At 41.0% G+C, this 18,058-nt stretch overlaps 1 protein-coding gene and 1 pseudogene across 4 annotated transcripts in view; one reads left to right on the forward strand and one right to left on the reverse strand.

Moving 5' to 3' along the window:
• The window catches only part of Abca15 (ATP-binding cassette, subfamily A (ABC1), member 15), a 106,865-nt gene that overhangs the window by 54,117 nt on the left and 34,690 nt on the right, over positions 1 to 18,058 (forward strand). For all 4 annotated transcript variants that reach the window (NM_001106293.2, XM_017588989.3, XM_039107026.2 and 1 more), the window contains 4 exons: positions 9,388 to 9,538; positions 14,526 to 14,624; positions 14,887 to 15,040; positions 16,097 to 16,388. In NM_001106293.2, the coding sequence (NP_001099763.2) occupies positions 9,388 to 9,538; positions 14,526 to 14,624; positions 14,887 to 15,040; positions 16,097 to 16,388 (696 nt within the window). The remainder of the gene's footprint in view (positions 1 to 9,387; positions 9,539 to 14,525; positions 14,625 to 14,886; positions 15,041 to 16,096; positions 16,389 to 18,058) is intronic.
• Positions 11,903 to 14,084, reverse strand: Hspd1-ps5 (heat shock protein family D (Hsp60) member 1, pseudogene 5; annotated as a pseudogene).

The following is an 18,058-nucleotide window of genomic DNA, read 5'->3' on the forward strand; positions in this document are numbered from 1 at the left end:
GTCTGCAATCCCACCAACAATGGAGGAGTGTTCCTCTTTCTCCACATCCTCGCCAGCATCTGCTGTCACCTGAGTTTTTGATCTTAGCCAATCGCACTGGTGTGAGGTGAAATCTCAGGGTTGTTTTGATTTGCATTTCCCTTATGACTAAAGATGTTGAACATTTCTTTAGGTGTTTCTCAGCCATTCGGCATTCCTCAGCTGTGAATTCTTTGTTTAGCTCTGAACCCCATTTTTTAATAGGGTTATTTGTTTCCCTGCGGTCTAACTTCTTGAGTTCTTTGTATATTTTGGATATAAGGCCTCTATCTGTTGTAGGATTGGTAAAGATCTTTTCCCAATCTGTTGGTTGCCGATTTGTCCTAACCACAGTGTCCTTTGCCTTACAGAAGCTTTGCAGTTTTATGAGATCCCATTTGTCGATTCTTGATCTTAGAGCATAAGCCATTGGTGTTTTGTTCAGGAAATTTTTTCCAGTGCCCATGTGTTCCAGATGCTTCCCTAGTTTTTCTTCTATTAGTTTGAGTGTGTCTGGTTTGATGTGGAGGTCCTTGATCCACTTGGACTTAAGCTTTGTACAGGGTGATAAGGATGGATCGATCTGCATTCTTCTACATGTTGCCCTCCAGTTGAACCAGCACCATTTGCTGAAAATGCTATCTTTTTTCCATTGGATGGTTTTGGCTCCTTTGTCAAAAATCAAGTGACCATAGGTGTGTGGGTTCATTTCTGGGTCTTCAATTCTATTCCATTGGTCTATCTGTCTGTCTCTGTACCAATACCATGCAGTTTTTATCACTATTGCTCTGTAATACTGCTTGAGTTCAGGGATAGTGATTCCCCCTGAAGTCCTTTTATTGTTGAGGATAGCTTTAGCTATCCTGGGTTTTTTGTTATTCCAGATGAATTTGCAAATTGTTCTGTCTAACTCTTTGAAGAATTGGATTGGTATTTTGATGGGGATTGCATTGAATCTGTAGATTGCTTTTGGTAAAATGGCCATTTTTACCATATTAATCCTGCCAATCCATGAGCATGGGAGATCTTTCCATCTTCTGAGGTCTTCTTCAATTTCTTTCCTCAGTGTCTTGAAGTTCTTATTGTACAGATCTTTTACTTGCTTGGTTAAAGTCACACCGAGGTACTTTATATTATTTGGGTCTATTATGAAGGGTGTCGTTTCCCTAATTTCTTTCTCGGCTTGTTTCTCTTTTGTATAGAGGAAGGCAACTGATTTATTTGAGTTAATTTTATACCCAGCCACTTTGCTGAAGTTGTTTATCAGCTTTAGTAGTTCTCTGGTGGAACTTTTGGGATCACTTAAATATACTATCATGTCATCTGCAAATAGTGATATTTTGACCTCTTCTTTTCCGATCTGTATCCCTTTGATCTCCTTTTGTTGTCTGATTGCTCTGGCTAGAACTTCAAGAACTATATTGAATAAGTAGGGAGAGAGTGGGCAGCCTTGTCTAGTCCCTGATTTTAGTGGGATTGCTTCAAGTTTCTCTCCATTTAGTTTAATGTTAGCAACTGGTTTGCTGTATATGGCTTTTACTATGTTTAGGTATGGGCCTTGAATTCCTATTCTTTCCAGGACTTTTATCATGAAGGGGTGTTGAATTTTGTCAAATGCTTTCTCAGCATCTAATGAAATGATCATGTGGTTCTGTTCTTTCAGTTTGTTTATATAATGGATCACGTTGATGGTTTTCCGTATATTAAACCATCCCTGCATGCCTGGGATGAAGCCTACTTGATCATGGTGGATGATTGTTTTGATGTGCTCTTGAATTCGGTTTGCCAGAATTTTATTGAGTATTTTTGCGTCGATATTAATAAGGGAAATTGGTCTGAAGTTCTCTTTCTTTGTTGTGTCTTTGTGTGGTTTAGGTATAAGAGTAATTGTGGCTTCATAGAAGGAATTCGGTAGTGCTCCATCTGTTTCAATTTTGTGGAATAGTTTGGATAATATTGGTATGAGGTCTTCTATGAAGGTTTGATAGAATTCTGCACTAAACCCGTCTGGACCTGGGCTCTTTTTCGTTGGGAGACCTCTAATGACTGCTTCTATTTCCTTAGGAGTTATGGGATTGTTTAACTGGTTTATCTGTTCCTGATTTAACTTCGATACCTGGTATCTGTCTAGGAAATTGTCCATTTCCTGAAGATTTTCAAATTTTGTTGAATATAGGTTTTTATAGTAAGATCTGATGATTTTTTGAATTTCCTCTGAATCTGTAGTTATGTCTCCCTTTTCATTTCTGAGTTTGTTAATTTGGACACACTCTCTGTGTCCTCTCGTTAGTCTGGCTAAGGGTTTATCTATCTTGTTGATTTTCTCAAAGAACCAACTTTTGGTTCTGTTGATTCTTTCTGTGGTCCTTTTTGTTTCTACTTGGTTGATTTCAGCTCTGAGTTTGATTATTTCCTGCCTTCTACTCCTCCTGGGTGTATTTGCTTCTTTTTGTTCTAGAGCTTTTAGGTGTGCTGTCAAGCTGCTGACATATGCTCTTTCCTGTTTCTTTCTGCAGGCACTCATCGCTATGAGTTTTCCTCTTAGCACAGCTTTCATTGTGTCCCATAAGTTTGAGTATGTTGTATCTTCATTTTCATTAAATTCTAAAAAGTTTTTAATTTCTTTCTTTATTTCTTCCTTGACCAGGTTATCATTGAGTAGAGCATTGTTCAATTTCCACGTATATGTGGGCATTCTTCCCTTATTGTTATTGAAGACCAGTTTTAGGCCGTGGTGGTCCGATAGCACGCATGGGATTATTTCTATCTTTCTGTACCTGTTGAGGCCCGTTTTTTGACCAATTATATGGTCAATTTTGGAGAAAGTACCATGAGGAGCTGAGAAGAAGGTATATCCTTTTGCTTTAGGATAGAATGTTCTATAAATATCCGTTAAGTCCATTTGGCTCATGACTTCTCTTAGTCTGTCTACATCACTGTTTAATTTCTGTTTCCATGATCTGTCCATTGATGAGAGTGGGGTGTTGAAATCTCCCACTATTATTGTGTGAGGTGCAATGTGTGTTTTGAGCTTTAGTAAGGTTTCTTTTACGTATGTAGGTGCCCTTGTATTTGGGGCATAGATATTTAGGATTGAGAGTTCATCTTGGTTGATTTTTCCTTTGATGAATATGAAGTGTCCTTCCTTATCTTTTTTGATGACTTTTAGTTGGAAATTGATTTTATTTGATATTAGAATGGCTACTCCAGCTTGCTTCTTCTGACCATTTGCTTGGAAAGTTGTTTTCCAGCCTTTCACTCTGAGGTAGTGTCTGTCTTTGTCTCTGAGGTGTGTTTCCTGTAGGCAGCAGAATGCAGGGTCCTCGTTGCGTATCCAGTTTGTTAATCTATGTCTTTTTATTGGGGAGTTGAGGCCATTGATGTTGAGAGATATTAAGGAATAGTGATTATTGCTTCCTGTTATATTCATATTTGGATGTGAGGTTATGTTTGTGTGCTTTTCTTCTCTTTGTTTTGTTGCCAAGACGATTAGTTTCTTGCTTCTTCTAGGGTATAGCTTGCCTCCTTATGTTGGGCTTTCCCATTTATTATCCTTTGTAGTGCTGGATTTGTAGAAAGATATTGTGTAAATTTGGTTTTGTCATGGAATATCTTGGTTTCTCCATCAATGTTAATTGAGAGTTTTGCTGGATACAGTAATCTGGGCTGGCATTTGTGTTCTCTTAGGGTCTGTATAACATCAGTCCAGGATCTTCTGGCCTTCATAGTTTCTGGCGAGAAGTCTGGTGTGATTCTGATAGGTCTCCCTTTATATGTTACTTGACCTTTTTCCCTTACTGCTTTTAATATTCTTTCTTTATTTTGTGCGTTTGGTGTTTTGACAATTATGTGACGGGAGGTGTTTCTTTTCTGGTCCAATCTATTTGGAGTTCTGTAGGCTTCTTGTATGTCTATGGGTATCTCTTTTTTTAGGTTAGGGAAGTTTTCTTCTATGATTTTGTTGAAGATATTTACTGGTCCTTTGAGCTGGGAGTCTTCACTCTCTTCTATACCTATTATCCTTAGGTTTGATCTTCTCATTGAGTCCTGGATTTCCTGTATGTTTTGGACCAGTAGCTTTTTCCGCTTTACATTATCTTTGACAGTTGAGTCAATGATTTCTATGGAATCTTCTGCTCCTGAGATTCTCTCTTCCATCTCTTGTATTCTGTTGGTGAAGCTTGTATCTACTCTTCTTTTGGTTTTGTCTCTTCTTCTGGTTTTCTATATCCAGGGTTGTTTCCATGTGTTCTTTCTTGATTGCTTCTATTTCCATTTTTAATTCCTTCAACTGTTTGATTGTGTTTTCCTGGAATTCTTTCAGGGATTTTTGCGATTCCTCTCTGTAGGCTTTTACTTGTTTATTAATGTTTTCCTGTGCTTCCCTAAGTGTGTTCAGGTCTTTCTTGAAGTCCTCCAGCATCATGATCAAATATGATTTTGAAACTAGATCTTGCTTTTCTGGTGTGTTTGGATATTCCATGTTTGTTTTGGTGGGAGAATTGGGCTCCGATGATGCCATGTAGTCTTGGTTTCTGTTGTTTGGGTTCCTGCGCTTGCCTCTCGCCATCAGATTATCTCTAGTGTTACTTTGTTCTGCTATTTCTGACAGTGGCTAGACTGTCCTATAAGCCTGTGTGTCAGGAGTGCTGTAGACCTGTTTTCCTCTCTTTCAGTCAGTTATGGGGACAGAGTGTTCTGCTTTCGGGCGTGTAGTTTTTCCTCTCTACAGGTCTTCAGCTGTTCCTGTGGGCCTGTGTCTTGAGTTCACCAGGCAGCTTTCTTGCAGCAGAAAATTTGGTCTTACCTGTGGTCCCGAGGCTCAGGTTTGCTCGTGGGGTGCTGTCCAGGGGCTCTCTGCAGCGGCAGCAACCAGGAAGACCTGTGCCGCCCCTTCCGGGAGCTTCAGTGCACCAGGGTTCCAGATGGTCTTTGGCTTTTTCCTCTGGCGTCTGAGATGTGTGTGCAGGGAGCAGTCTCTTCTGGTTTCCCAGGCTTGTCTGCCTCTCTGAAGGTTTAGCTCTCCCTCCCACGGGATTTGGGTGCAGAGAACTGTTTATCCGGTCTGTTTCCTTCAGGGTCCGGCGGTGTCTCTGGCAGGGGTCCTGCCGCTCCTGGGCCCTCCCCCACGGGAGCCCAGAGGCCTTATACAGTTTCCTCTTGGGCCAGGGATGTGGGCAGGGGTGAGCAGTGTTGGTGGTCTCTTCCGCTCTGCAGCCTCAGGAGTGCCCACCTGACCAGGCGGTTGGGTCTCTCTCTCACCGGGTCTGAGACCTGCTGAGTTATTATAGACGTTCCCCACTTCTGTTCTTGTCACGCATCTCTTGTTTCAATGTGAAGAGCTGTGAACACTCACTTTACTTACCTGGTACGTGTCCATTTCTACTGCTTTTTGCCCCTGGCTACTAAGCATTATCTCAAGCTACTTTATTATCTGATGCTATCTAGAATCCTTTGACTGGTTTCTATAACACATGTGCTATGTCATCACATATGTAGACTTATTGGGGAGATGCTTTTCAAGAGCTTTGTGCCCCTTGACAACATCCTATAGTATTAGTATTTTAATAAATCTCAGGGCAGGATTACTACCCACTGATAATTACAAGTTATTACTTACTAGTTTCTATGTTCCATCATCACTGCTTTTGATCCAATTGAGCAGCCCTCTGGGCCCCATTCACTTGGCCCCTTTACATGGCAGCTCTGCTTCTCTATTCTATACACTCCTCAGGCATGGCATCTCTCTGTTTCCTCCTTCCTAGAAGTCCCAAGCCCAGGAAACCTAAAACCTGCCTACGTCTCTCCTCTCCAGCTGTTGGCTGTTGGCATCTTTATTTACTAATCAGAATTCATTGGGAGTAGGTTCCCAGAAGCTATGTATAGACCCTCTGGTGTAAACAGTTTTTCGAGACCTGATTAATATTAGAATATAAACATCCAAGTGGAGCATTTTGTGCATCAGGACCTGATTTTCACCTTTACTAATGTGGGCCCAGGCACCGTTCACCAGGTGTATTTCAGATCTGTGGCCAAAGCATGAGTCCCATGGAGTCTTCATTACATTTCCTGACTGATCATCACTGATTCACCACTCTGGCTTAGCTATGCAAGCTCTGGTCTTTTGTGAGACAATAAAGGGATTTTTATTTAAAAAGGTAAATCCAATCACATAGTGTCTCTTGGTGTGTATATAACCTGTCACACAGCAAACACTAAAGGAGACACTATTATGAGGTTTCTGTGGGCATTTCTTGTAACATTGAGTTTTGTATGTATGTTGGTGTATATGTTCACGTTGTCCATCTATAGAGACCAGAGGAAGAAATTGGGTGTCTTCCACTCTTGTTCTCTGTCTTATTCCCCTGAGACAGGGTCTCTCATTAAAGCAGAAACACATAATGATCTCCCAGGATCTTCTGGTCTTTACCCTGCAACTCTGGCATTATAGGCCTGCATGCCATGCTGGATGTTCATGTTTGTGCTAGGGACTCAAACGCAGGTTCTCACACTAGAATACAAAGTGCTCTTACATAGTGAGACATCTCTCCAGCTCTGGTTTTACAGTTACTTTACTGCAGAGCTCTTCACGAAAACCATCTGCACAACTGGTAACTATAGTCTTGTGCTAGGAAGTGCTCGGGAACCCCAAAAGACCATCAAAGAGTGGCTTTGGCTTCAATACAATCACAGTAGGGTCTCTATTCAAGCTTGAGCTTGGGCTTCCTGCCAACCCTGACACAAAAAGATGGGAAGGTGGAACCCCAAGTCTAATTTCAGGCAACCATTTATAGAGGCCAGCAAGCAAACAAACAAGGGGGCTTCTAGCCTGGCACACATTTGATTGGGGGCCCATTATGACCTTTAACATAATTGGCTGGTGCTGGGAACCAAACCATAAGCTTAACTTCTGTTTTCCTCCTGATTTTTGGTTGTTAGGAAGTGAAGTGCCAGGGGCAGGCTTGTACTCTGGAGGTGCAGATTTGTTTTGTGGGTAACCTGAAAACTGGTGCTAGAGTCCAGCTTGTTGGGGAGTAACCTGGGAACTGGTACTAGGTGCCAGTTTGTTAGTTAACTCGAGTTCCACCTTAGGTCAGGTTCTTTAAGATGGAGTCTGAACCCTAGGTCTGGTCTGTCAATCTGACTTACCTCCCCTCTCTGATTTCTAACTGGCCAACTCAAGTGTGGCACTGGAAGCTGTTGGTATTCTTGTTTGCTGCATCTCCATGCAAAACTCACCTCAAAGCAAAAGTGTAGTGATTGCACATCCACCTCCTTGTCCTCTTGCAGGCATGCACCCTCTCAGCTGCGTCGTCTTGGCCACCTGCCATGGAGCTCTGCTTTCACCATTGTCCACTTCCTTCAGATGTTCAAGGTGAAGGTTCTGTTAGGATATACCAATATCACCAAGGCCATGGGCTGAACTCACCCTCATTTATTATGAATGTGTTCAATGGATGTGTAAGTTTCATTTAACAGAACCTTGATAAAATTTTCAGGGTGTAATTTTGCAAGGATATGTTACAGCTTCCTATTGTTTTCTATTTTATGATGACTGGTGATTGCCCACTTGTGGTATTCTCTGTTTTCTTACACTTCATTGTTTTTTGGGGGGGGTTATGCATTCCTAATTAGATCACTTTTGGTGATCATTTTTTCAGGGCTATTGAGCCTTTCTTTTTCTCTTTCTACTCTGCTGCCGAGACTATGCAGTAACTTCTTCGTTTATACTTCCTGGCTGTTTCCACTGGCTTCCATTTATAGTTTTATTGTCAGTCTGCAGAATTTCTGATTGACTCAACTCTTTGTTTTTCTATTTCTAATAACTTGATTAATGTATTTATCATGATTGTTTTATAGCCTTTGTCCTGTAATTTCTACATCTAGGCCAGTCTCTGCTTCTAATTTTCTATACTATATAGTATTGTGCTTATTTTATACCCTTGCTTATTTATTGGCATAGTTTATATTTTTATTTTTTAAAATGACAGTGGAAACTAAAGTATGTACTATTTATCTCAAAGAAGCATACAGCCTTGTCTTCATCGGGTTCTGTGTACGCATCATAAAGTTAGTAGAATCAGTATGGGGTAATCTTGTAGCATGGTACAGCTCTGGTGGAATTCTGCTCACTGTGTCTCTTCAAATGTCTTAGGAAGGAAACAGAATATGAGATCTTTAGACAGACCTGAAGGAAGATGGGGTTTTCTTTAGGCAAGGGTCCAAGCGCCACCTTTCTGACTCTGATGCGTCCTCTTTGATTTCCATCCCCAATGGCTGCCCTGTATATTTCTTCAGTACTTTGCTGCTTACTTGCTTTCTTGTACTATTTTCTCCCTCCTCTCCTTCCTTCTTTCCTTCCTCCCTCTCTTGTCCTACTTGTCAGGTGATGGGCCCAGATAATCAAGAGACATTTCCCTTAGTTCTGCAGCCCAAGCCTCAAGTACCATAATGCCAGTGCTAGGAGCACAAATCTCAGAGTGCCATAACTATCCCCCACCTAGTGTTAGGAAGACCAGTGAAGGAGGAAAAGAGACAGGAGGAGAATGAGGGGATAGAAGAGTGAGAGGAGAAAAAGGAAGAGGCAGTCCGGGGTGTCTGCAGAGATGATGACAGAGAGTAAGCAGAATATTTCACGAAAATGTCTCAGATCTTTGAAGGAAAGAACTTTTATTGAATATATGTAGTTTCTGGCATATAACATGGACCCATGAAGTACCTGGAATATTAGGTACTTAAGGAATATTAACCTATTTTTTCTGATTTCAGTATCAGTAAACAGAGAGGTCAGGGAGATTTTTTTAATTTTATTGGATATATTTTTATTTACATTTCAAATGTTTTTCCCTTTCCTGGTTTCCTATCCATTTATTCCCTCCCTATACCCTCCTTCTCCTCCTCTTCTATAAGGGTGTTCCCCTCCCCACTTCCTTCCCCGCCCCAACATTCCCCTACACTGGGGATCCAAACTTGGCAGGACCAAAGGGCTTCTCCTTTCTTTGGTGCCCAACAAGGCCATCCTCTGCTACATATGTAGCTGAAGCCATGAGCCAGTCCATGTATAGTGGTTTAGGCCCTGGGAGCTCTGGTTGGTTAGCATTGTTGTTCTTATGGGGGTCAGGGAGCTTTTAATGCTATCTCTGTTCTATCTGGTTTTATAATCAAGATCATTATTGATCCCTTATAGAACTATGTATAATTATATCATTAATTATGATTATATTATATAATGTTGTGCTCTATAGAGTTGTAGTCAAATAACCTATGACATGCTCTATTTCCTTCTAACATACCCAAACCATAGAAAGCCATGAAAATATGGAAAGTCCAAAACCATTCAATTTGGTTTTTTGAATTGCATTTTCTCAGGTGTTGGAAGCCACATAGTCATGGTGAAGGAACCTGTCTGTGACGTTGATGAAATCTCAAAACTGATCCATTACTACATACCAACAGCCACCCTGAAGACTAATGTTGGAAATGAGTTATCTTTTATTCTACCCAAAGAATATACACACAAGTATGGATCTAGAGAATGCTGGCCAGTTAAATTAATTTCTAAATGGTCAGAAATCAGTTGTTTTCCTTATTTTTTTTCTGGCTTAGCAAATAGGATTCATTTAAGAAGACAAAACTTATGTCATAGATGCACTGAAAAGAGGCAGATGTCCCTGCTTGTTACAGTAATAGCCTTGCAAGGTTATACAGACCCTCAATCCTAGAATAAGACATGAAACAGGATTATGAGTTTCAAACCATCATGAGCCATAAAATGAAACACCGTCTCAAACAATAAAGTGAAAAATAACTAGGACAGCTTAAATGGTGGTTCTTGGATTAAGGATGACAAAAACCCACCAGGAATAGGTAGTTAGTGTGTGATTTATTAGTGTGTGATCCACCAATGTCATCCACCAATGGACCAAAACAAAGCCCCAGTAAGAAATCAGAGTAAAACAATGAAACTTAACTCTGAAATAAAATTCTAGATATGTCTCCCTAGCAGTACCTAGCAGCTAAGTCAGTTACTAAAAGGGAGGCTAGAGTTGGTGTTCACACCTTAGCTGTGTGTGGCAGTTAAGATCCATCTGGAGCTACAGAATCTTCCCGAAACAGACTCCCAGATAAAACACAAGATAGAACTCTCTAGTCTATCTGCCTGTCTTGAGTCACATGGGCACAAGGGTCAACCTCAGAAGAGATCAGAAGTACACCTAAACATGGAAGGACTTGGAAGACAATAATGATGGACAGTAGAAACTCCGTGAATGGATAACTCATGGTAGATTTCTGAGCCTTAAAATCAGATACCAAATGGTAGGCTCTGACAGAGCAAAATAAAACTATTGAGCTTAGAGATTGTTTTCCCGGGGTTGGGGATTTAGCTCAGTGGTAGAGCACTTGCCTAGCAGGAGCAAGGCCCTAGCAAGGCCCTGGGTTCGGTCCCCAGCTCCGAAAAAAAAAAAAAGAAAGAAAAAGAGATTGTTTTCCCTGGAACAGCTCTAAACTAGGAAATGAGAAGTAAAATCTCAATAAAAATAAATAACCTTTGAATCCAGTTACTTTAGAATATACCATGAAAACAGTGAAATGATGGTTAAACCCTCAGTGATTTTCATTCCACTGACACTTGCTATGGCTGACAGTGCTTGAGTACTCACCACCTTCCAGACATTGTCTAACATCCATTTGCCTGACGAAAGAACATGGAAGAGAACCAAAGGATCTCCCTGCCGCATGTCTGGCCTCCAGGTCACCAACTGTATCGCCTGGAGAATCTTGAGGTTCAAAACGGTGCAGTATCACGTTGCCTAACCGTGTTGAGATTTGTTAGAATAAAGTCGAACTTTAAAACACAGCAGTAGGATGGCATGCAACAGTTTAAGGGAAGAAGTGTAGATTTGTATAAGATGCTGCTGTGCCTTGTTATTATTATTGACGAAAACACTTGGCCTGGGAGACAGAGATGAACAGAGGCAACAGTGAGCTACAGTAAGAGGAAAATTAGTTGTGTGAAACACTTGCAAGCTGAAAGAAGTCATGCACCGTATATTTTAATGAGAGTTAGGTAACATTGCACAGTACAGGGATTGGTTCTGGGAGAGCCTGGTGAGTTTAAGTTGACTGATGCTTTCCTGAATTTTCCATTTTATAATTCTCCTGTAATTCTGTTATCTCCATTCTTGGATAAGAGAGTTTAGTTTGACTCAACCTCATTGCTTGTTTTATTTTTTGCCCATATTTTTTAAGGTCTTATGTTTAAAAATCAGAAAATAAACAAACAAAAATCTTGCCTAGACAAAGGTCATGAGTAATTTACTTGTCTGTTTTGGCAGTTTCATGGTTGAATGGTATTCTGCATGTAACCTCCAGGGTTCCAAACATCTCATCTTCAAAAGATAAAATACATTTTAAAATAAGCAAAATATGTCCTGTCTCTGAGTGCCTTTTCCTCTGTTGAATGTGTTTTCCCCATTTCTTTTCTTTTCATTGTTACAGGAACCATCATATATAAACAAAATAAGCTAATTCTTGTCAACTAAAGTTGTTAACATTGAATATCTTTTAAAATTAGACTTTCATTCTTTGAAAAAAATTTTAAAGATTTATTTACTTATTATATATAACTACACTGTAGCTGTCTTCAGACACACCAGAAGAGGGCATCAGATCTCATTACAGATGGTTGTGAGCCATCATGTGGTTGCTGGGATTTGAACTCAGGACCTCTGGAAGAGCAGTCAATGCTCTTAACCACTGAGCCATCTCTCCATCCCCATTCTTTGAAAATTTGATACAAGTATACAATGTATCTTTATCATATGCACCCCACCCTGACCCCTCTAACTCTCCCTAGCCCCTACCACACATTTCCCTCGCAATTTCATATCTGTATTTCTTTTATTTTTAACTTTAAACAAAATTTTATTACACAAAGGTTGTCACATAATTGTATACTTCTCTACTCTGTACACAATCATTCTCACCCTCCACAGAAAGGCTGCTTCCGAACTTCTCATGTGGTGACACAGCGCTACAGTCCTGATGCTAACAGTGGAGATGCCTCAGTGATTTAAGTTGAAAGCAGGACACTGGTATATGGCTCTTGCACCCAGCATCAGGGATGTACAAATGTCTTTATTCAAAAATACAAAATAAATTATCTGTAGGCATGGACAATGACAGCAGTAAACCATTATGTACTGTTAAAGGAAACCAGTCACTGATGGTTACAGTGATCAGCCAGCCGTCTCTTCAGTCATTTTCTTCAGGTGACTTCTCTGAAGTTATTGGTGAGGAACCTGCCTTGAGCTTCCTGTCACAGTTCATTGATAAGGGCAAAGCACTATTCTAGGACTTAGAACATGCCACCTCCCACACCCCCTCCCATCCCACCCATTGCACCCATTCCAGGGTCTTTCTCTTCTTTAGGAATTTCTGTCACTACAGCTTCGGCTGTAGATAGCAAGGAGGCCACCCCAGGAGCATCCAGTAAAGCAGTTCTTACAACCTTTGTTGGATCAATGATTCCCTTTCTCACCATGTTCACAAAATCTCCAAGCATGGCATCATAACCAACTTCTGAGGAGCTCTGCAGAATTTTTTGAACTCTCAAAGATCCTTCAACAACCTGCAGTCTTAGCAATCGTCATTGCAGGAATTTTAAGTGCTCTTTTAATAATTTCTATACCTATCTTCTAATCTTCATTAGCAGGCTTTAATGAATCCAAGGCTGGGATGCACCAAAGCAGAGCACAGCCCCCTCCTAGAACAATGCCTTTTTCAACAGCTGCTCTTGTAGCATTGAGAGCATCTGTAACTCTGTCCTTCTTCTCATTCACTTCAACATCACTTGTCCCTCCAACCTTCAACACAGCTACTCCATCTGGAAGTTTAGCAAGTCGCTCGTTCAGCTTTTCCTTTTCATATTCACTAGTTGTGACATCTAGCTGCTCAGTGATTTCTTGAATACATTTTTCAATGTGAGCTTCGTCACCTTTTCCTTTCAAAAGCATGGCATCATCTTTTGTGACAATGACCTCTCCAACTTTACCTAAATCATGAGCTTGAACATCTTCAAGATTTAGATTCAACCTCTCTTCTCCAAACACCGCACCACCAGTAACGATAACCGTATCGTTAAGCTGGTTCTTCCTGTTGTCCCCAAACCCTGGAGCTTTGACTGCTACAGCCTGAAGACCTGTTTTTAGCCTGTTCAAAACCAGTGTGCTAAGAGCTTCTCCATCAACATCTTCAGCAATTATGACCAAGGACTTCCGATGAGCATTGGCAATTTCAAGAGCAGGTACAATGGACCGAACACTAGAAATTTTCTTTTCACTCAACAAAACATAGGCATCTTGGAATTCACATTTTTGACCTTTTGATGTGTTAATAAAATATGGGGACATATTTTCTCTATCACACTTCATGCCTTCAATAATTTCTAGCTCATCATTCAGGGTTTTTCCATCCTTCACTGCGATGACACCCTTTCTTCCAACCTTCTTCATTGCATCAGAAATGATGTTCCCAATGTCTTTGTCTCCGTTTGCAGAAATCGTAGCAACCTGAGAAATTTCTTCAGGGGTTGTCACCGGTTTAGATGGTTTCTTAAGTTCAGCAATTACAGCATCAACAGTCAACATCACACCTCTCCGGATTTCCACTGGATTAGCCCCTTTGCTATTCTTCTCAAAGCCCTCCTTGGCAATAGACCTGCCAGAACAGTAGCAGTGGTGATGCATCCCCAACCTCTTTGTGTTATTGGCAACATTCTGAACAAGTGTAGCCCCTATATTTTTGTATTTATCCTTTAAATCAATTGACTTTGCAACAGTGACCCCATCTTTTGTCACTTTGGGACTTCCCCAACTCTGTTCAATAATCACTGTTCTTCCCTTTGGCCCCATTGGAACAGCTACAGCATCGGCTAAAAGGCTGAAGCATTAAGGCCCGAGTGAGATGAGGAGCCAGTGCCCGAGACACTGGTCTCATCTGGCGAAGGACTGTGGGTAGTCGAAGCATTTCTGCAGGGCGGCGGCGGGAGAGCATGAGGCGAGGCAGGCCGTCTGCAGCGAGTGAGGGACCCAGCACTTCTGTTTTTCTTTTTAAATAACCCACTGAGTCCAGTTCGTCCTGCCCATATGTACATGAATAAAGAACCAACCCCTGGGAAATGGGCAACTTTACACTGGCCATGCCTCCAAAGAATAGGGACTCTCCTTTATCTATCAGCCATCAACTGTCAATCTCTTCATAGAGTATCTAAGTAGTTTTGTTAGAAAATCAAAATTATATGTATCCAAATAAAGTATCAATGGGAAATAGCACACTACAGCAGTTTATTGTCTTGCTTTCTCTGTGTGTCTCTCCTTTCTGAATTAACAGAAACATGAGATTATAATAAGCATTGACGGGCTGGTGAGGGGAAATCACTTTTGAATAAGAAGAAGTATGAAAATTATCCCCTTTAGTCCCGGGCCATCATCTTCTCCTACTTGTAGGTTTGAAGCTCTCTTGACTGCTCTGGAAGAGAACCAAGAAAACCTTGGCATCTCTAGCTTTGGTATGTCTATCACTACCATGGAAGAAGTCTTCCTTAGGTAAGGAAAAGTACATAGAAAAAAGGGGGGATCCTTGGAGGGAAAGACTCTTTGTTAAGTTCGCCAAGCTGAGATTCTGCACTTCAGTAATTTAAGCATGACAAGGTTCAGAGGTGGGTTGGTGCTTGGGAACTAAATCAGCTGCCACTAAACAATGAATAACCCAAGGGGCCTTTGGAGTCATGGGTTGCAACTCACATTATTCAAGCAAGGGATAGTGGATAAGGTTGAAATGACAAGCTTTGTTCATTTTTCAATATAGGGTCAGTAAAATGGAAGACTCAAAACCAGATATGGAAGCTACCCAGTCGCCCTCTGCAGGAAGCAAAGGGAACAGGAATAGAGATGTTGAAAGTAGCATGAGAGCAGGCTTTCCCACCCAGAGTGAAGACCAGACCATTGTGTTTAACACTGGGGTAAGAACCTTTGCTAAGAAACAAATGTCTCTTAGTCAGTACGCAATAGTTTTGTCTTGTATTAATACACAAACCAAAAGAATGTAGCGATCTCAGCCACTACAGAACCAACCCGGTATGGAAAAGTTGGAACCCCAGCCAGATCAATGTCTAAATGTGGAGAGATGGATTCTAGGAAAACATATCAGCTGTTTACTGCTGATACCATTATTCTGCAATTCTTTGGGGGCTTTTGTCTTGCTTTGTTGTTTTCCAAATTGAAAATCCAAATTATCTGCTCTTTCAAGTTGACATAAGTGTACTAGAGTGCCTGTTTTTTCAAATTATCAACTTGGTGTGTATTCTAAGTCTTCCAAGGGAAGTAACTGCTTGGGAGATTGTGTCCAAATAAGTGAGGCCCTCCTCATGGAAAGGCTGCCTGGGCTGCCAAGTATTTCTTCCCTTGCTCTTGCAATTGTCCATTGCACCTATGAAGCATCCTAGACATAGTGGTTACCAGTAGTCAGGAAAAAGCATCCTGTTGCCACTTTTAGTATTATATACAACATTCGATTAAAGCACTTTATGTAGTATGCTATACCTAAAGTCAGGCAACTCAATGTAAAGAGACAGCAAAGGCTGAGGGCGCTAAGGACCACATGGTCTCCATCACTGTCACTCAATTACCATTGCACAAGAAGCAGCCACAAGGTACAGGAACAAATGTGCTTGGCCACATTCTAGTAAAGAGTTGTTTCAAAAAGGCTTTTTGTCCCTTGCCTTATACTACAGATGGGTGATAACATTATTGACATCATAGGTCTGGATCTCCTCCAAGAACTTACTTTCTTAGATAAGCTGTATGTGCCGTGTGTGTGTGTGTGTCTGTGTGTGTGTGTGTGTGTGTCTGTGTGTGTGTGTGTGTCTGTGTGTGTGTGTGTGTGTGTGTGTGTGTTTATTCTCAAAGCTTTTACACCACAAAATTTCAGAGACATTGATGTCAATGCATTTCAGTGTGAATGATGCTTTGAGGTCTGGAGGTTGCAGTGACACAGGATCTCTCTCCTCTTTGTTTAGTGTCCCCTCTACCTGCAGCAGTTCCATGCAATGTTCATGAAGAGGCTGATGTACAATTGGCGAAACTGGAGGGTGCTTTCAGTGCAGATACTGGGGCTTGTCATTTCTACTTTCTTACTCCTCAAGTCTCATGAGTTTAGACATAAGAGAATCAGGCAAATGAATTTGGATGACTATGGTCAAACCATTGTGCCTTTTTCTATTTTGGGGAAATCTAATTTGACAACAAGTCTCTTAATACACCTTGAGAATATGCTAAAACCTGGCAACCACCAGCTCAAGGAAGTACAAGGTAAGGCTAATTTAGAAACAAAAATATTGTCTCTTCAATGATTTTGTTGGGTCACTCCTAAAGAAATGTATAAGTATCACATGGTAACTTGCTCCGGTGGAACCTGGGAAGTCTACCAGTGGTCACACACTCAAAAAGTAATTTACTGTCCCCTAGAAACTATTAACTGCCAATAGTTCCTCAGTGAAGGAAGAGGTCTGAGGCGTGTTTATTTCTTCTTCTACGTTGGCATTCTGACTGTCTTGATCTTGTGTAGGTCTTATGCAGGCGACGACAGCTGCTGTGAGTTCCTGGGTACCATAGTCACACCATGTCCGAAAGACAGCATTCCCCTTCCTCTGGCAATTACATTCTTTCTGTATCCTCTTCTGAGATGTTCTCTGAGACATGGTTAGAGAGTTAATATAGGTATCCCACTTAGGCCTGAGAACCCAGTCAGTCTCTTAATTTCAGCACAATTACCAGTTTAGGTATCTTTCCATTGACTTGTATCCACTGCAAAAAGAGGCTTCTCTGGTCAAAACTGAGTGATATCTGGTCTATTGGTATAAACATGAATATTTAGACATCAATTTGACAGTATGATCATTTAACAAAATGACAAAGCAGGTTTTATCTTAGGGCCTATGACCAGGTTTTGACCAGTAATTCAGTACCATGCATGAAATTCTGTCCTGTGGAGCAGATCTCAGATCCAATCATAAGGTGATTAGTTAGCCTGTGACAATCATGCCTCAATTGGACCAGTGGTTATTCTTCCCTGGTCCATTTAAGTCATGCAGTTCGGTTCTGGGTTAGACCACTGATATTTTTCTCTCCATCGGTCTTTACAGCATCTTCCAGCACTATATAGGCTAGCCAGTGGGGAGGACTTTTCCTGGTCCATTGGTGACTAATATTTCTCTGTCCTATAGCCAAATGTGTAGTATCTTCAGCGATAGGGTCTTATTGGGATGTTTTTGTGGCTAATGTTCTGGCAATAGCCTGTGTTGTTTTGGAGACCTCTGGGGCCTCTCTAAGTGTTAACTGAGACTCTTATCTCCTGTCAATTCTGAGAGCAAGGCAGAACTGTAAACTGTTTATGCTGCACCATAAATTGAGTGAATGTGAGCCCTGGAAAGGTATTTTAGCACCACAGTAACACATAAAGCATAGCCTGCCTCCTCAGAATAAAACCGCCTCCCCTTCACTTATTTATAAGCATGCCTCAGTTATGGGCTTACCAAATTACAACCATGCATTATTCATCTGCCTCTCAACAGAAATTATGGGGAGATGAGAGCCTTCTTTATATCTCTAGCCCCTAACTCAGTTCCTGTCACATAACAAACATAACCTCATATGAGAGGTGGAGAAAACATTGGAAAGGGGAGAGACTACAGTCAAGTCAGCTGCAGCATTACAGTGGCAGTCTAGGCAAGGCAAGAATAATAGGGTTAGGGAATGAGTGTGTGTTCAAAAGATACATTTTAAGTGGACTGCATAGATTTTATTCTCTCATTATATGTGGAGGAAAGTCATAATAGTACCGTTTGGCTATATTGTTTTGTGGTTTTGTGGTTTACGTGCATTTACAAAGCATTGAGAAGCCTCGTCTCTTGTGGTAACCTCTATCAAAGCTACAATATGAAAATGGAACCAGTCGAATGAAATAGTTAACATACAGAACA

The sequence above is a fragment of the Rattus norvegicus genome, chromosome 1 (assembly GCF_036323735.1).
Source record: "Rattus norvegicus strain BN/NHsdMcwi chromosome 1, GRCr8, whole genome shotgun sequence".
NCBI classification, from domain to species: domain Eukaryota; kingdom Metazoa; phylum Chordata; class Mammalia; order Rodentia; family Muridae; genus Rattus; species Rattus norvegicus.